We start from the raw sequence: 20,375 nt of genomic DNA, 5'->3' as shown, positions 1-20,375 counted from the left end.
AGAACTATTAGCTGAACATCTTTGTTCCCTTCAGAAAATGATTCATTTGCTACAGAGCTGCAGTTTCCTTTTCAACCAATAAGAGTTGTTTATTAACCATAGTAATATTTGCATTACCTACCACATAGGACTGTGATGAAATCATGTAGATAAACTTTCAGCATCACAGAATGTCAGAGTTGGAAGGGAACATGAAGGACATTGTGTCCATCACCTATAACCCATCTTTGGATATCCTCTCCCCTTTACTACCAACATCTCCCTCCCCTTCTGCAGTATCTTCTGGAAGTAGTCATTCAGTCCTTATGGAAGACCTCTAACAAATGAGAACCTATTCCATCTACTCTGAGACATCTTGTTCAATTTTGGGATGGTTCTCATTATTAGGAAATTTCTGCTCGTGTTAAATCCAGTTGCATCTTTGAAGTTTCCAGCTCTTGTTCCCTAGATCTGTCCTCTGGAGCCAACTAGAACAAATCTATTCTGTCTTGTGGGTGAGCTCCTTTCAGATTTTTTAAGACATCCAGTTTCCTCCTAAGTGTTTTTTTTTCATCAGACACATCCCATTTAGTACTTCTCACATAGCATAAGGATCCTTTATCAGAGAAACTTATTTTCATTCCCCATTAGCCTTTTTCCTTATGATCTTAGCTCTATTGTATGTATTGACACAGAAACTTTTAAAATATTGCATAATCAAAATTATCACTTCATCTGTCATCCTCTAACCTATATTTGGTCATGAGCTCTCCCCCATTCCTTGTTTTAAAAAATTATTGATTTCTCGTATACTTTAAGCTCTAATATTCCTAGCCATACTTCCTTCTACTTTTTAAACCATTTCCCATAAGTTCCTAACCTTCTGTGCCTCCCAATTAATTTTTACCACTGTTTTCTAGTTCTATTAAATAATCCTTTGGTAATTTGTTATATCACTGAATAAATTAATTTCATTAATATCATTTTTATTAGATTGGCTTGGTTTACCCACAAGCAATTAATATTTCTCCATTCTTATTGTTGTTCAGTTGATTTTAATTGTATTGCAGTTCTTCATGACCCCTTTTGGGGTTTTCTTGGCAAAGATAAATGATTTGCCATTTCCTTCTTCAGTTCATTTTACAGATGTGGAAATTGAGGCAAATAGGGCTAAGTAACTTGCTCAGAGCCATATGGCTAGTAAATGTCTGAGGTTGGATTTGGACTCATAAAGATTAATCTCCCTGCTACCAGGAGTAGTACTTTATCCACTGTACCACCTAGCTGCTTCCTTAAAAGAAATGAAGCAAGAGAGTTTAATAAAAAATGGAAAGAAAAGTCACAGAGGGGAGAGTTAGGAGAGTAAGTATCTTAGAGGAGAAAGTCGTAAACATCATGCAAATTACAGAGTCTCTGAAAATCAGGGAAAATCAGAATGGATGGAAAAATAAATAAATTGTGAATGAAAAGCCTGAGAGACTGGGTTTGGGGGCATTTAATAATCTATTAATTAGATCATCTGATAAGCAACAAATTGATGGTCATTGGTTTTTCTTGGTAACCAGAGACAACTAAAGGAGAAGATGAATGCCTTAATTTTTTTTTTTTTTTGAAAGGAAATGATCCTCACAGGAGAAATCAATCCTGGTTGTTGAGCAGTTAATGAGGAGGTGGGCTAACAATTCAGCTCCTCCTATTGAGAACACGGCTTGCCTGTGGGGTTCAGCCACCTCCAGCCAATTTGGAAAGAAAGTCCATCTCCACCCAGACCACTTGGGTTGGATTTCTCCTTCATGAGCAGGTCACCTTAAATTCCAATGGGGCAAGGGGTATACTAAAGCATAAACTTGATGCTTTGGGTTTGAAATCCACCTAGATTAGATTCTTTGTACATTCTAAACAGAACAGTCATATCTAAGATTTAGGAGTGTGGGATCCTGTTGGATCTGGACAATCTCATCTTTCAATCTTGTTCTTCATAGACTGGCTGATTAACCTATAGGGGCTGGTTCCTGCATAAGGAAATAAAAAGAAAAAGCTTTTAATACCTGATTATTAATATAATAGAAAAATAATTCCCCTCAATAGAAATTGATAACTTTATGAGATAGCAGAAACTATTAGGTTCTTTATTGAGCTCCAAGCTTATGCACCTATGAATTTTATATGTTTATGACAATTTATGTTCTTCTCACTCACAAATCACAGCTCTTCTGACCTTCTTAATTACTTTTGAAAACCTTTTGTTTGTTGGTCATTTTTGATTCCTTTTTCTCTCCTCCCTATATAGCCAACTAATTGCCAAATCTTCTAAGCAAGGTAAATAAATGTTTATTAAGTGCTTGCTGTGTTCTAGGCTCTTTGCTAAATGCTAAGGATACAATTAGAGGCAAAGAAAAAAAAACAAGAAAGAAAGAAAGAGATCCTAACCTCAATTTGTATACCATCTTAATGGAGCTAACATGCAAATAAATATACATAAAACCAGCTAAATATAGGATAAACAGGAAGTAATGAACAAAGAGAAGGCACTGGAATTAAAGGGAGAAGACTTAAAGAAGTTAAGTTCTACTCCAACTATATCTTTCCTGTTCCCTGTCTCCCTGCTAACATGACTACCACCCTAATTAGGGGCCCTCATTAACTCCTGCTTGTGCCATTGCCTCCGTTACGCTGGAGATGTGAATCACACAAGCCTGTAATTACATAACTCCACCCAGTGCAGCTAAAATTACATTAAAATGCAATTAGGAAATGTTTAGCAATATAAACAAATGAATAAAAAGAGAAATATAGAAACATTTTTTCACTTAATATTTTTTCCAATTACATTTAAGATAATTTTTTAGCATTCATCTTTGTAAGATTTTGAGTTCCAGATTTTTTCTCTCTTTCCTCCCTAAGACAGCAAACAGTGTGATATAGGTTATAGAAAACAGTGCATTCTAGAGCAAGGATGTGGCCTGCAGGGTTCTGTATATATGGGTTATTGGCTCCAGTGTCTATTTACGTTTGTCACCTCTGGTGTACCCCACTTGGTCTCTCTGCCTTTAGTTTTTCCTCTCTGTGTCTGCATAGCTGCCAAAGCAATAGTCCCAAAGTCTGGTCACTCTCAGTAAACTCCAGGGGGTCCTTATTGCCTCCAGGATCAAATACAGACTTGCTTTTGTAGAATTTAACATCCTTCCCAATCTACTCTGTAGAATCTTTCTTCAGGAGCCATCTCTTCCATAAAGCCTTTCCTGATTTTCCCCAGCTGGTATCCCTCTCCCCCATTCCCTTGCATTATATGTGTACTGTTATTTACCTTAAATATCATAGCATATATACCATGCTTGGTATATAGTCCAAATTTCATAAATATTTATTGACTGACTAAATCTTAAGTTCCTTGAAGGCAGAGAATGTTGAGTGTTTATCTTTGTATTCTTAGAGTCCAGCATCTTTTTTTTTTTTTTGTCCTTTTTTCAATTTTCTTTTTTTTTTTTTAACATTTTTTCTTTTTTATTTAAACTTTGAGTTCCAAATTCAGAAGGCAGACACTAATATAAATTGTACATATGCAGTCATGCAAAACATTTCTAATTAATCATGTTGCAAAAGAGAACACAGATTCCTCTCCCCTCCAAAAAAAAGAAAAACCAAATATAAACCCTAAAACTTTTTAGCTTTGTTACCTAAAAGAAGTCACTTTGCCTTAATTTCTCAGTAATAAAGTGGGAATCGTAATAAAAATGCTCCCAGGTTTGTAGTGAGAGTAAAATGACATCAGGTATTTATAGCTCTAGTTGAACAAATGAATACCTGAAAACAGAGATTTCCCCATACTATACATTCAGCAAGATTGCCAACTTTTGCTTAACTGTCTCTGTAGAGCAGGATCCCAGTACCTCCAGAAGGCATTCCCTTCCACTTGTGGAGAGCTTTAATTATTAGGAAGTTGTTGCAAATTTTCCACCCTTTGCTGGTTTCTGGTACCAAGTATATCAAGTTTGGTCCTTTTTTCATTTTAATATTCTATCAAATATATGGAAATTTCTGCTTTTGCTTTCTTTTGCTTGATTATGCATATTTACTGCAAGGGTTTTGATTTTCTTTTGGAAAACGCCTATATCTTAATGTATCAGAAGTCAAATTTATGGAGCTGAATTTAGGAGGTATTTGTCCTTGGTCTCAAATGGGTAAAAATACAGCTGATATGTGGACCTCTGTCCAGTTCTAGTGGAACATGTTCTCTAGCATTCCCCACAGTTGGGAGTGAGGTGAAAGGGTAAGAATAGCTAGAATTAGGATTGTTTTCCCTTGTCTCTTCTCCCGTCAAAAAGAGAGAGAGAGAAAGGAGAAGGAGAAGGAGGAAGAAGAGGAGAAGGAGAGAAGGAAGAGGAGGAGGAGGAGGAAAAGAAGGAGGAGAAGGAGAAAGTAGTCATGGAAGCATTTTTTAAAATACTCAGAAGACAGTGGAAAGAAGGCCAGAAAGAGCTGGACAGCTTTGAAAATTACATGGTCAAAGGAAAAACAAGCTGTACATAAGAGATTTGTACTTCCTGTTCTACTGTATATATGGAAATGTTCATTTTATTTGTTGTTAAATTCTTAATTTAAAAAAATGCTTTGAAAAATATAACTATTATTCTTTCCTCGTCCCCCTCAACTCTCCCAGTTTATTGGGGATTTCTTTAAAACAGGAGTTTAGAAAACTTTTTAAAATCGTTTTATCACTTTGAATATAATTGATTTCCTTTGCAGTCCAATGTGTTTTATACTTTTTAAATTCTTTATTTTATTTTTAACTTATTTTTAAAATTTTTATTCTTTTATATTATATCCTGCATTATGTAATATGTATAATATTTATATTATTATACTTTATACTGTCTAGAACACAAAGATTTTCAAGAGACAGAAGGTTTTTGGATAAATTACAATCAATTTTATCAACCACTGCTAGTAAATAGGTTAAGAAAAAGGGCTCAGTTGTTCTCTTGATGCTCAAAAAGACCTAATCTTTTGAAACAAAAGGTCTTTGAGGGGGGGGGGGGTACATCTGAGAGTGGAAATCGACTCCAATTGGTCAACAAGTAATTAAAATAAATATTATAATGAGAAGTAGGCTTATTCTAATAAGGGCTTGAGGGACATGACTGATCACTCAGTTTTGGCCATAAATTCATATATATCTATGTAATTTGATAAAAAGGAAAATTCACATTTTCCCAGACCTGAGTATGACACCATTAGTTTTACTTTTTGAACAGACAAGTTTTTTCTCTCAAAATGAGCTCTGATTTCTAGATGAAGGAATGTGAAAGGGGAAAAACCTTAGCAAGAGAGTGAGATTTGTACATTTGAAAAGATTATTCTGAGAAGGGCTCCATAGATTTCACCAGACTGCCCCATGCACATAGTACACACATATATAGGATAAAAAACCTCTGCTTTAAAGTAAAGGTGGCAGATCTAATCAATTGGAAAAATAATCAATTACAGACTGATAACAGAGGAAGATGGCAAAAATTATGCTGGAAAATATTAGTCTAGATTAAGAAATTAAAAGGAACAAAGATATATAGAATACTAAAAAGGATCATGTCTGTGCATGAAGGTTTTTTTTTTTTTTTTTTCTAAGAAGAGAATTGGATATTACTAGATGTAGGGAGCATCTTTTTAAAAAGTAAAATTGAAAGAAATTTTAGTAGCAAATTAGTTTGCATTTGATGAGAGGTAGGGGTGGAGTCTCTTAAAAATCTGCTGTGTTTCCAAAACTATTTCTAGCACTATACCTATCATCTAGTTTAGGGGGTGGCAGGGAGTAGCCTGGAGCAGCTTGTATGATTTTGGGCTAATCAGCACATTTCCTATTCTTTAGTTGATCACAGCTCCACCCAGCAAAAGCACCCAGAAGCAGCTGTGAAAACTTCCTGACTCTACGTTCAGACTTGGATGGCTAAAAGGCCTAAAGTCCCTCAAGTTAGAGCTACTAGGCTCCTGGTCCAACTTCATTTTACATGAAGGCCTTCAGAGAGATTATGACTGACTTTTCAGTCTCTTAACTAAGCCACCTTCTTTATGGAGATTTCTAATAGTGGGGATTTGGAATGATGCAAAGGAGACCTGAAAGTTAGAAAAGACAGTCTCTTCCCCCATGAAACTTCCTGTTTATGAGGATTTGCCTAAACTTAAAATGTCAGTAGTGGTTATAGCTTCTATCCCCTAGTATCCTATTGCATTCAAAACAAAAACCCCAAGGTTGATTCAACCATGCATTTACTCGCTCTGAGTATAGCGCCTTACACTGCGCCCTTAGTGTTGAGCAAAAGAGTCCTGGGTTTAACTTCATTTTCTACTGATTTATTGAAGTGATTTTCCTAAAATGTGTCACCCCTTCATCTTTAATAAGTTCCAGGGGGTCCTTTTTCCCTCCACAGAGAAATTATTTAAAGGAGTACTTTCTTTTGTAAATTAAATATGATTTTTTCCGTGATAGAAAAGATTATACCTTCCCCTTCTCTCTTCATCCCTATATTCTAACTTTTGTGAGTTGGATTTTTACAGGATTTCCTGTTAGAAGTCCTCAAGGAGCCAGATGGACATTGGCTACTTAAACTTTCTCTGATATGTCTTCCCTGTGTGCTTCATATAGCAGAGATTAAATTATTGCTACATTAGAACTAGCTTGGGCAAGTTATTTAATCCCTGTTTGCCTCAACTGTAAAGAAAAGAGGAGAATATCTCCTATTCTCCCAGGGTTATTATGAGAAACAGTATTTGTAAGATGTGCCTGCCTATATGGTAAGTGCTATAAAAATGCTAGCTGCTGCTGCTACTACTACTAAAGATGATAATTCTCTCTTTTTTTCTTTTCAGCAATTATTGCAAATATTCCCATGACATTCATTCAGAAAAGAACATCAAAATCCTGAAAAAGCATGATATTTCTGTACTTTCCAAAAATGAGTTGGCTGTTCTCCTCCTCCAGAGTGACCCCTTTTTCCTTCCAGATGTAAGTCTTACTTTTTTCACACCAAACATGACCAAACATTACCTTGTAGAAATGCTGGGAGTTGTTTGAAGGAAGCATTGTTTAGGAAGGAAAAAGTAAATTTATGTGGCATCCCTCCTCCAAAAATTCATCTCAAAGGTGCTGGAGCGAGGGATAGTCAAGGATCCCTGGTTTTAATTTAGTTCCTTTGGAGAGGTTCTCTTGTTTATGAGCGTGGAACTCCCAATCCCTTCCTACCCCAAGCCTGATAAAGGAGTCCACTTACTTTGAGGATGTAATAGGAATGGTTTTCCTCAGTTGTAATCCTGGAAGACTTCTTCTTTACCCTGGCTTTTTATATGGGAAGGCTTACTTCAGACAGGAAGAATCAGCAGCTTTTAAAATCTTCCCCTAGGAAAGGAATTGACAAAGATATGATAGATCAGGAGGGAATGGCTGAAGAAGATGGTGAACAAAGCAGCTCAATTGAACTAAAGAAAATTGATAGGAGAATGAATGATGTCCAATTAGAAGAAAAAGAGTGAGTGGGAATGATAAAAGACTTTGAAGGCAATGATTACAAATTGGGTTATGATTTAGTGAGCTTTTTTTAAAAAAATAATTTGCAAAGCATTTTATTTTTAAGTTAATTTTTTAAATTAACAAAAACCTGTTTTCTCTCCCTTATACCCTTATTCTCCCATTGGGGAAATTTGACTTTTGTCTTGCCAGTGGACTTCAATGACTAGAAGAGTGAGGCTGATGACTTTTTGCAGCTCTGCTTCACCCAAGTTCAATTTTTGTGCAAGTCAAGACATTATCCCACGATGTCATTGGTCTTCTTTATGAATAAAGGACCGAATGATCACAGTGATTGGAGAAAAAAAAAAACAAATCCTTGTAACATATGTGTAGTCAAGCAAAATAAAGTTTTCAAAATTGGCTATGTAAAAAAAAAAAGATGTCTTATTCTCCTCCCTCAGGTCTCCGACCCCTCTGTCATGAAATGGGTAGCATGCCATCTATATTGATTCTTGGACACTTCAGTTGATTTTTGCACTGATCAGAGTTCTTTATAAGATTGTAAGCTTTTTAAACCATCTTATGACAAGATACTGATAAGATCATCAAAGGAACCTGGCTTCTTAAGTCTTAATTCTTAAAAATTGCTTTTTTCCTTTTATTAGGATCTAGATGTTCCTATCTGTCAACCTCTGACACTTGTACAAAAATTTGAGTGTATTTTGACTAGGGTGGTGGGATGGGAAAATGCATTAGCAATGTTTGTGGCAAAGTAAGTGGGATGGAGCTTGTAGTAAAATATTCTTGACTATTCTCCTCTTTGATGGTCATTTAATTCGCTCTGGTGCCAAGGGTATTTTAAACCACTTGAGTTAGTGGAAACTTTGTTTGGGTATACAGATGGGTGGAAAATACCTCATATTCTGAGGCTCCTCATCTTTTCAAAGATCCCAGAACTTTTCTCTGGTAGTGATTTGAGATAATTAGATTATTGTCCTGCTCAGTGCTTCAAGCTCAAGACTTAACATACTCCTCCATGAAAACTGATATTCTGATGTAAGGGAAAGAGTGTTTGTTTAAGAAACAGATGATCTGACTTTGCTGTTCCCTATCTCTTTAGGGTAACTTTGGATAAATTATATTACTTTCCTGTTGCCTCATTTTCTTCCTCTGTAAAATGAGATTAGTGACATCTCACTTTTTTTTTTTTTTTTTTTTTTTTTTTTTTTTGGTGGTTATAGGATCAAGAAGATGATGGATATAAATGCCAGATTACTTTTTGTCTGTGCTGGCCAGACTCAGTTTCCTGAAGACAAGGACTATGTTCAATTTTTTTCCCAAGCACCTAGCATGGGGTCAGAACATAGTAGGCACTTAATAAATGCCCATTGACAGATTTATATAACTTTTAAACTTATTAAGTGCTTTTCTCCCAATATCCTGTAAGGATTGTAGTGCATAATATCATTACCTGTGTTATAAATTTGAAGACTTCTGAGGCTTAGAAATAAATTGCCCCAAGGCACATAGCAAGTTAGTGCCAGAGTCAAGATTTGAAGGTAGGTCTTTCCCTATTCCAATTCAAATATTCAAATACTCTTGCCACTCTACCACGCTGCCTTTCTACTTGCTAATTTCAGTGTAGTCTGTCCTTTAGAAGATTACATTTTACCCCTTACTTAACCATACTCTATTGGTTTTTCTCCTCTCTCTACTTTCCCTTATGTAACCCCATTCTTCATCTGCACCATGACCTCCCATCCTTTGACCCCTCAGTTCCTTCCCAAGTTGTCTTCCTTGTACTTCCTCCTCTTTTCCCCATCTTGACTCCTTGGTGAACCAGGAGTCTCTACACTATCCTACTCTCTTGAATCCCTAGCCCCCTTATATTGCCAGTTATCTACCAAGCTTTCGCCTTGGACCACTCCCACCATTCACTGCCTTCTTACTGCTGAGTGAAGCAGTTCTGATAGGTCTGCTACAGATTTTGTTTTACACAACCTCAACTGGGCCCTTATTGCGATTTTATAATTCTACTTATTAACTTATTATCCCCCTCTCCAATTTTTTTCTTCCCTCTTCAAATCTTCCATGGTTTCTCCTTTCCCTCAATCTCTTAGCTGAGAACCTTGTCTCATGAGTCCAAGAAAAAAGTGGAGGCTATTTGCCATGAAGTTTTTCTTCTCATCTCCTATCACTCCAAAGTCTTCTGCCCCTATCTCTTCCTACACCCCTATTTCCCATGATGAAGTGGCCTTATTCCTACCCCAATCCCTTTACTTCAAGTGATCCTATTTCATCCCATTTCCTCCAAAATCTGTTTTCCCTACTCTTTCACTTATTTTCAATCTCTCCCTCTCTCCAGCTCCTTTCCTCCTGCCTACAAATATGCCAGGGTCCCCTCTCCCATGCTGAAAAACTTACTGGGCCCTTCCATTCTTGCTAACTATCTCCTGTGTCTCTTCTGCCCTTTGTAGCTAAACTCTTACAAAAGACTGCACCATAGATCTCTCTCTACCTTTTTTCCTCCTACTTTCTTCTAAAACCTGGCTTCCAACCTTATTTATCATCCCATTGAAACTGTTCTCTCCAAAATACTAATGGTCTCTTAGTTACCAGATCCAGTGGCTTTTTCTCAGTCTTCATTCACCTTGATCCTCCGTAATACTCCTGGCCATCCTTGACCCTTTGATACTCTCTTCTCTCTCATTTTATCAGGACCCTGCTGTATCTTGGCTCTCCTCTTGCTTAGGGGATCTATTTTTCTCTGTCTCCTTTGTGTAGATAGATGTTTCATCTCCTTCTCTACTACTTCACTTAGGGATCTCATCAGATTCACGGATACCTTCTCTATACTGCCAATTCTCCTCTCTCTGCTGCCCCGATCTCTTGGGAAACCTCTAATCTTACATTTCTAGCTGTCTTTCAGACATTTTGAATTGGTTATCCAATGACCATCTTAAACTCAGTATCTCCCAAACAACTCTCCCTTTCTCCTGCCTTCCGTATTACTGGCTAGGGCACTGCCCTCTTCCCAGGCTCAGTCATCCTGGATGCTTCAATTTCTCACTATCTCACCACCCCCATTTCCCCCATCCAAGCTGTTATTAAAGCCTCTAGATTTTACCTTTGTAGCATCTCATAAATGAGCTTTCTCTCCAACACTGCCATGCTTTAGTGCAGGCCCTCTTCAGCTCATGGAAGTCCTACTGCAGTAGCCTGGAGGTGGATTGGTGGGGCTCAAGACTTCCCTCCTCCAATCTTTCTACCAAGCATGAAAGTCATTTTCCTAGAGTGTAGGTCTGATGTAACTCCCCGACAGTGACTTCTTATTTTCTCCAGGAGTAAATACAGAATGCTCTGACATTTAAAGCCTTTTTATAACCAGCTCTCTCCTACTTTTCCAGTTTTCTTATATTTTCTGATACGTACCCTTTGATTCAGTGACCCTGGCCCCTTGGCTGTTCCATGGACATGACAATCCCTGATTCTGGGTATTCTCTTCCCCCCCCCCTTTTTTTCCCCTGAGGCAATTGGGGTTAAGTGACTTGCCCAGGGTCACACAGCAGAAGTGTTAAGTATCTGAGGACAGATTTGAATTCAAGTCCTCCTGACTTTAGTGCTGGTGCTCTATCCTCTGTCCCCTGGTTTTGGGTTTTCTCTTTGGCTATCCCCCATGTCTAAAATGCTCTCCTCCCTCAACCCCAACTGCCGATCTTTGTCTTCCTTTAAGTCCCAACTAAAATATCACCTTTTATAGAAAGCCTTCCTCAACCCCTCTTAATTCCAGTGCCTTCTTAATTTCTGTTTTTCCTTTATAGGTTGCTTTGCCTATATTTATTTGCATTGGATTGTAAGCTTCTCTTTTGTCTCTCTTTTTATCCCCAGAGTTTAGCACAGTGCCTTTTATATAAGACCTACTTAATAAATGTTTATTGATGGATTGTTCCTTAAGATCATTGTTAGTATTTCTTGGTCAGCCTTTGGCTGTTTTCCAAATAGCACTAATTCTGTAGGCTGTATGGAATGTTCTCTTGCCTTTGTCCGGTCCTTATTTTGCTTTATCCAATGCAGGAATCTTTGTGTATTTATACTTTGCTTCATAAAGATAAGGTGGATTATAGATTGCTACTTGAATTGATGAATTGTTTTCTCTCTGGTTATTCATTCCCATTATTGGTATCCTTCCTGTCTTCCCCAGATATGCAAATACTACAAGGGAGAAAACAAGAAAGACTCTTGCACTAACACAGAATGCATGAAACTGCACATCTGTGAGCACTTCGTTGAAGGGAAATGCGGCTTTGTGAACTGCATTCGGTCCCATGACTTGATGGGTACAAAGGTCTTGGAACTCCTCAAAGAAGAAGGGCTGACCATCCCAGTAATTAGGAATATCCAGGACATCTGTGATCAGAAGCATATCAGGAGTAAAAAGCGTATTTCCAGGAGAAGAGGTGACTTTAATTAACAATTGGGATAAGGAGTAATAAATGGGCATACTGATGTGCTCTTTACCCAACTTTAACAACTTAACATGTCAACATTTGCCTTGGTACATTTACATGGTCCATACCTCAGCCCTGAAATGCCCTTCTATTGCATTTCTCTCTCTCTCAGCTTCTTTCATTTCCTTCAAAGACCCAGAGCAGGTACTTCCTTCTTCCTTGCCTCTGCTCCCAGATGAAAATGCTCTCTGATACTCTTAAGAGTACTCTGCCTAATTACTCCCTTGTTCTGTTATTCCCCCTTGTGTTTTATAATTATCTGCCTCCATCATGTTACAATGGAAAAAAGCACTGAATCAGAGAGCTTGGATTTGCATCCCTCCTGTGACATTTAACAAGCTCTGAGACCTTGGTCACTTAACTTTCCAGGCCTCAGTCATCTCATCTGTAAAAAGGGATGGTTGGACTGGCTTGTCTATAAAGCCCCTTCCAGCTTTATTACCTATACCTATCTATCTATCTAATCCTATGCTATATCTCTTCCCCTATCCTTCCCTCAAGGATAGGAACTAAAAAAGAGAAGGGACTGCTCCATTTTTGTCTCTGCATGCCTAGTGTTCATTGGTCATGCCTCAGGCACATAGGAAACCTTTGTTGAATTGAATTTAAATCCTCACAGTCCAGAGCAGGTAGACCTTAGCTTATCTGTCCTGTATGCACAGCTCACATGGACTTTCCTCACAGCAGCCATGGGGCCTGGTGTGTTTAATTTTCTCTTCATCCTCATTCTTCTTGAGTTCTTGGTACATTTGACATCAGGGTGTTCACTAATTTTCTTCTTGTTTCTGCTCTCTCAACCTAAAAAGAAGTGTCTGACCACTTGGTATCCTTGCTGGTTCATGGTCCACATCATTCCCACTCATGAGGATCGGCCCCCAAGATTCCGTCTTAGACCCTCTTCTTTTTCTAGATTCTTTCTCTTAGTAACCTCATTAGTTCCCATAAGTGTAGCCATATTTCTCTGTGCGGATGACTTACAGATCTCTGTATCAATCCTCAGTGTATCCTCTGAACATCACTCTTGCATCACCAACTGCCTGTTGGATGTTTTGTGCTGGAAGTTCAGTCAACAACCCAAACTCAACATGTGCAAAACTTTCTCCACAAAGCCATCCTCCTCCCAAACTTCCCCGTTTCTGATGAAAGTACTCTGCCTTCTTCCAATATCCTCGTTTACTTTGTTATTTATTGGTCTTGGCTCCCTACTTCCCGTTCCCCCAAGTCTGTTGTCCCATTTTGAATGTCTGCCTATCATCTCTCCTATCCAATCTCTTCTCTTTACTTTCATACCTGTCACTGAAGCTCAGGCCTTCTGGATTATTTCCACTGCCTTTTTCATTGGTCTCCCTGTGTCAGATGTCACTGTCTTCCTCAGCTAACTCCAAGAAAGTTGAATCTTCAACTTAATATATCACCTTCTCTGTTTAGCTTTTCAAGTCTGTCCCAGCCTGACCCAATTCCTTTTTCCAGAACCCTGCCTTCTTCTTTTTTTTTTTTTTTTAAACAGTACTCATCCTCCTGTGATCTTTGGCTCAGTGAAACCAACGTTCTTTCCATTCCTCCAATATTGCACTTATATTTCCTCTCTCTATGTGCCTTTCTTTGCCTTCTCTGTCTTACATCCCTAGATTGGATTCCTTCCTCATCTGTAGGATCAGGAAGACTCATCTTCCCGAGTTCAGATACTTAATAACTATGTGGTCCTTGGCCATTTAATCCTGTTTGCCTCCATAAAATGAGCTGGAGAAGAAAATGACAAATCACTCTAGTATCTTTGCAAACAGGAGTCAGACAAGACAGAAAAACTCCATTTTCCCCATAAGTTCTGTGTTTTTATTGCTCAGTTTTGCATAATGCAGCATTTTTTGGGAATACAAGTCACTGTGAAACCGAACTGACTGTGTGCATATATATAGATGTATTATATATGTATATATACACATGTGTGTGTGTTATACTTCTTGTCTCTCCTATTAGAATACCATTTCCTTGAGTTTAGACTGTTTTGTTCATTATATTAGTAACTCCACACCTGGCACTTAGTAAATGTTTAATAAAGGCTTGTTGACTAATGATGGATTAATGGATTTGTACCCTCTTTTTTACAGAGGAGAAAAGTTCAGGAAGTTAAGTAGTTAGTTTGCAATCATGAAACTGCTAGTATTACAGAGTAATGCAAATCCAGGTCTTCTTCCTTTTTTTTTTTTTTTTTTTTTTTTTTAATTTAATAGCCTTTTATTTACAGGTTATATGCGTGGGTAACTTTAACAGCATTGACAATTGCCAAACCTCTTGTTCCAATTTTTCACCTCTTATCCCCCACCCCCTCCCCCAGATGGCAGGATGTAGGTCTTCTTCCTTTCATGTCACATTGCCCCTCATACTCTGCATTTCTTCCTCATTCATTCTCCCTTCCCCTTCTTCAGAACAGATTGGAAACCAGGATGAGGAAGAAGAAAGCAAAGATATTTCTCCCTGTATCATCATCTTCCCTTTCCATACTGCTTCCCTCTCTAAGTTCTACCATTTCTGTCTTTCATCCCTAGTGTGTTGAAGAGGAAAAGGAGAAGGAAAATCGCAACAGCTGCTCAGCAGTCAGTATTTCTACCAGGTTTTCATCCACCCAACTCATTATTTTAAGGTTTCTTTCTGCTCTTGCTCTTCATGTCCGAAAGATCCTTCTTCATATCCCTTTTATGAGCACCATTCCTCCACTCTATTTCCTCCCCTTTATCCTCATGGTTTTCTCTAAACTCCTTTTTCTCTTCTCACTCTTTATTCCCCGAACCTTCCTAGCCTCAACTGGCCTCTCTTGTACAACACTGAGGTACAACAGAGCTGTTGAACTCAAAAGTCTAGTGGTTCCTGAGCAAGATTAAAATCTAATTGGGGAGCATTTAACAAAATTAAAGCACAGCTCACGTTCTATTTGTGGTCTAATATGTCAATGTACAGCCTTCAGGGCTCTTCTGAGTTTGATACCATTACTAGCCAGAACTCTATATTCTCTTCTTTAATTGACTTCTTATCTCATTTCCTACAGTTGTTATTATAAATCTCTTATCCCTCCAAAGACCCAGTTTCTGTCCTAATCCTATTATTCTGGCTTCTTCTTCTACCAAGAGTTTGGGGCCATCTGATGTGAACTTCACTTTTTCGCTTTCTCATCTTAAGATTTCTCCATATCTTTTCCCATCCCTTCCTGTCTCCAAGAGTCAAGTAGGTCAAAATGAACTCCTTCACTTGTGCCTCTGATTTATTCTCCTCACTTATCTTTCAGAACTTCGCCCAATTGACCCTTTTCTGTTTGCTTCTTCTTCTCTTTTTCTCTCAGTTTTAAAAATGAGGATCTGCACATATGATTTCATTGATGTAGAGAACTCCCAAATTGAAAATTCCCTCTAGTGATGCAAATCAACATCTTATCTATAACTTACACTCAAGAATATTTTGAAATTAAGTGACTTGTTTTTGGTCACATAGTTAATAGGTATTGAGAAAGGAGGACTTGAACCCTGGTTTTTGTTTTTGTTGTGACTCTATGGCCAACTCTTTGTTCACTATGCCATGCTGCTTTTCTGTTCCTCTTGTTAATGGCTCCTTCCCCTCTACCTAATGGAAAAAGATGGAAAAGATGAAATGATGGGAATCCACTTGATCCCTTCAAATTTTAATTTGTACATTGCATTGTACATTATTACATGCACATTATTGCATGTAATTTTGACAGGATTTGAGCTAAGTGATAGATATCCTTGAAAAAGGTAAAAGGTAAGAATTTAGACAGGAGTTTGATATAGTTGAAAGAACTCTGATTTGGGGGTCAGAGGATCTTGGTTTATATCTTGTTTGGACAAGGCCATTACCTACTTTGGGCATCAGTTTCCTCATCTGTAAAATGAAGAAATTGGACTAGATGATCTCTAAAGTCTTTGTAGCTATAAAACTACGATTCCTATGCATTGTATTCATTTTCTGTGTTCTGGTTTTTATTTTGTTCTTCATCTCCCCTCCCGATCCCCTCACTCCTTTTTCCTCAGATAAGTCAACCCAAAGAAATGTAGGATATAGAAGCCAAAGCAGAAATCGTTATTTTTTTGGGACACAAGAATTGCCAACATCTCCTTCTGCCTCTGTTGAAACTGCCCACATTCCAGAACCAGATAAAACGGGCTCAGCACCATTGCCATCCTCTGAAGGCAAAGTGAATGAGAAGGGAGTGCCTGAGAATAACAGTTCTTTGAGGCAAGATAGTGTCCAGTCAGTATCAGCATCAACTAAGACTGTCAGCATCCAACAAGCGAGTCAACTTGGAACAAACTTGAGCCGCCGAGAAGGCCAGTATGGTACCCAGGATGGTACCCAGCATGCTGTCTCCATCTCTGCACCTGCTCCGGCTGCACCTGCAGGGGATAGCCAGCTTTTCAGAAGAGTAAAGGTGTTATTTGGGAACGATGATGACTCCTGCTCTGATCCAGCTCCCCAGACCACTAGCAAAAGTGAATCCATGTCCTCTTCTAACGCTACAAGTGCAGGAAATGACTGCGAAGGTCAGAAGGCCCATCCTTCACTCGCTCCCAATAAAATTGTTGATACGTGGGACAAGAAAAGCAGTGCTGTGGTGTTTTCAAAATACAAGCCCGCAACTAATGTAAAAAAACAGGAATTTCCATCTAAGAGTCAAGACAATCAGTCCACGCTGGTGAATGCCCAAATGGCTAAGACGGCAACATTGAAAGAACAGAAAACCCCAGCTGCAAATAACCTAGTCACTAATGACCATCATGATATGAGATTAGAAACGTTGCATGAAAAAATGCAACGGTGGGAATCGTCAGCACATAAAGTGGATGCCATGACTCAGAACTTGGAAAGGATTTATAGAAATGACAGAGAAGAGACCCTTTGTATGCCTCAGAAGGACCAAGCCTCTCCCAGGGACAAAGCAGCAGCAGCCTATGTACAACCAAAAACGCCATCTGCAAGTGATGTCCCCCAGAGTGGTATTAAGAAGGATGGTTTAGCCCAGTCTTCTTTACCAACAGGTAAGATGAATGCGGGACCTTCAAATCTGTCCAAATAGGGATCACAGAAACTAACCTATTATACCTAGAATCCAGGGTTATAGAGTAGCAGTGGTCACAGATCACTTTCCCTGGTGGGGTTATACTGTCAGGGAGCTTAGAGATTTAAGGTGAGTAGTAAAGAAAAATAATTTGAATGTGTTGCTGTGGAGTTGTGAAATGATCCAACCATTCTGGAGAGCAGTTTTGGAACTATGCCCAAAGAGCTATCCATACCCTTTGATCTAGCAGTCTCACTTCTGGGTATTTCAAATAGATCATAAAAGAGGGGAAATGGACCCACATGTGCAAAAATGTCTGTAGCAGCTCTTTTTGTAGTGGCAGGAACTGGAAATTGATGCCCATCAATTTCATCTGTCCATCAATGATGGATGCCCATCAGTGGGGGAATGACTGAATAAGGTATGGTATAATGCAAGTAATGAAATGTTATTGTTTTACAAGAAACGATGAGCAGGCTGATTTCAGAAAAGCCTGGAAAGATTTACATGAATTGATACTAAGTGAAGGAAGCAGAACCAAGGGAACATTGTACACAGTAATAACAAAATTTTGTGACTATCAGGTGTGATGAACTTGACTCTTTTTAACAACAAGGTGATTCAAGGCAATTCCAATAGACTGGTGATGGAGAGGGCCTTCTGCATTTAGAGAGAACTGTGGATACTGAATGTGGATCAAAGCATAATATTTTTACCTTTCATTATTGTTGTTTGCTTGTTTTTTCCCTGCTTTTAATCAGATTTTTCTTCTCAGCACAACAAATATGGAAGGAAATATGTTTAGAAAGTTTAATCTATATTGAATTTCTTGCTGTCTTGGGGAGGGGGGAGAAAGAGAGACAGGAAAAAAAATTTGCAACATCAGTCTTTGCAAAGGTGAATGTTGATATATACTTATATTGTATTTAATTTATACTTTAACATATTTAACATGTATTGGTCAACCTGCCATCTAGGGGAGGGGTGGGGGGAAGGAGGGGAAAAATTGGAACAGAAGCTTTGGCAATTGTCAATGCTGTAAAGTTACCTATAACTTGTAATTAAAAAGCTATATATATATAAAGGTGAATGTTTAAGGTATCTTTGCATATATTTGAAAAATAAATTTTTTTTAAAAGGAATAATAATTTAGAAATTAAACTCGCAATTTCATTGGTATAATGAACTTCTAATAAGGAAGCTCTTTTGAACAAGATAGACCATACATAAATTTACAAATGTATTTATATACAGACATATTAATAATGTATAGTTATCTTTCTTAATCATCACAGTGAGTGACCCTGTAAAGTGATCATGGCAGATAAAATTTCTCCCATTTTAGAGCTATGATGTGGTAAGTGTAGTAAGAAATGGAGCTAGGACCCTATCCTACTTGTTGTGTATTTTATGGTTCTAAATTGTTGCCTAGACAGTTGAGAATTTAAGTGACTTGCCTGAACGTGGGGTGCTAGGATACGTGTCTAAGTCTTTGGTAGTGATCTGACTTCAAGACTAACTCTATCCATTTCATTATCATTATTATTATTATTATTATCTTTGTATCACATATTGAATTTCATAAATCATTTTATGTGCCTGATGTCCCAAAATATTTAATGCAATTTTAAGTTATTAAAGCAGCAACTTTGTTTACTGTTTTGTTTGAGCCATACAATTACTCTATGAGAGAGGTATGCTAGGTGCTATTATACTCATTCTAATAATTGAGGCTCAAGAGAGTTTAGGTGGTCATCCTGCTTATAGTAAATTTCAGTCAGGGTTTCATCAATCATAGATTTTAGAGCTAGAAGGGACTTTGTGGAGTTTATAGTCCCCCTAGTTTTACACATGAGGAAATTAAGCCTCAGAAATTAAATGTCTTTCTTTCAGTCACACATATTAGGATTTGAACCCAGACCTCTCCTTTTGGCCAAATCCAGCATTTCTTGAGCTATTGTGTAGCAAAAGAGGGCATTACACAATTAGGAAAGTGGGTAGAACTATCTCCCCAAATCTCTTGAAAATGAAAAAAAATGTTAGAAATAGAATCTTTATTAGGACTATAGTTAGCAAGTAAAATATGACACCATGAAAAAAAGGAAGGAAGAAAAGGATTGAGACCAAATGTCAATAAAGAACAACTTTGTGGTTATTTCTTGGGGGAGATAGGAAGCAGAAATCTAAGCAACAGATGCAGTAAGAACATGTGGGATTTTCATTGTTTCCCGGCAGCATCTCTATTAGACTTGGTGTTTCATCAGTTGTAGCTTCAGTTTCCATATCTCTGAAATGGGAGGAATCATATCTCCTACAGTCATTTTGCAGGGTTGTTGTGAAGATTAAAGGAGATAAATGTAAATTAGATAAGTGTATTTATGTATGTATTTATATGCTTTGAAAAATCTGTTAAGTCCTAAATAAATTATATAAGGCGTTACTAATAAAGACTTGTGGTCATCTTAAATGTAGCCAAAATAAAGCTTATGATCAGAGCTTACATTTTCATTATCCCTAGTGATGCAAGCTTCCCTCCATCTCTATAACAGCCCCAGACCTCAACAAAGCTGCAGCTTCCTTGAGGAAACAAGTTATCCATATGCAGGACTCGATTGGTAGCCCAAAGGGCTCTGTTTCTGCCTCTCCTAGCCAGACTCTGGCCACCTTGGGCATCAATAAAAGCAGAGCTGTATCTCCTTCCAAAAGTACAAATGCAGAGGGTAAGTAGAGAAGTCCAAACTGACTGTTCTTTATCTACTTCACCTACAGAAGACTGGATGAGAGCTGTTCATTATCTTAAACTGGAGTGTTTTAATTTTATCGTTGATGTTATTGTTCTAGGTCTGTAATTTTATCTATGTAAGAAACTTTCAACTGCTGAAATAGCCTCTCAATGTGAATCAGTACCCTCCTCTACACTTGATAGTTTCAGAGCTAGATCAAGTCTTCCCATCTTGTCCAAGGTAATCGTGAAATTCCCCCACGCCTGGATCAGATCCCACTACCACTCAGCCCCCAAGCTTTGGCTGACTTGGTTTCTGGCCAAGGCCATTTCGCCTCTCCTTAGGCAGCCTGGTATCTCACAGACACACAGTAATCAGGATGTTCCAGTCAGTCAGTCAGTGTTTATTTATTGATTTTTAAATTAAAACAATTTTTTTAAAAATTTGTCTTTTCTTTCCTTCTCCATTTCTCCCTCCCTCTCTCCACTGAGAAAAAAATTCTACTGGTACAAATATAAATGATCGAGCAATGTCTGTCTTCACTATGAATTCATCATTTCTTTGTTGGGAGGATGGATAGCCTTCAAAAAGTCCTTATT

At 38.0% G+C, this 20,375-nt stretch overlaps 1 protein-coding gene across 3 annotated transcripts in view; it reads left to right on the top strand.

The window, feature by feature from the left end:
- The window catches only part of LOC100932203 (zinc finger CCCH-type antiviral protein 1), a 95,548-nt gene that overhangs the window by 34,427 nt on the left and 40,746 nt on the right, over positions 1-20,375 (top strand). For all 3 annotated transcript variants that reach the window (XR_004229702.1, XM_031939154.1, XM_031939155.1), the window contains exons 2-5: positions 6,844-6,979; positions 11,682-11,937; positions 16,029-17,033; positions 19,603-19,773. Coding sequence is in view for 2 of the 3 variants with exons in the window: in XM_031939154.1 (XP_031795014.1) it covers positions 6,844-6,979; positions 11,682-11,937; positions 16,029-17,033; positions 19,603-19,773 (1,568 nt within the window). In the remaining variant the exon portion in view is untranslated. The remainder of the gene's footprint in view (positions 1-6,843; positions 6,980-11,681; positions 11,938-16,028; positions 17,034-19,602; positions 19,774-20,375) is intronic.

Source organism: Sarcophilus harrisii, chromosome 5, assembly GCF_902635505.1.
Source record: "Sarcophilus harrisii chromosome 5, mSarHar1.11, whole genome shotgun sequence".
Classification (NCBI taxonomy): domain Eukaryota; kingdom Metazoa; phylum Chordata; class Mammalia; order Dasyuromorphia; family Dasyuridae; genus Sarcophilus; species Sarcophilus harrisii.
Note: the sequence above shows the minus strand (reverse complement) of the source record. Positions and strands in the feature narration are given on the sequence as shown.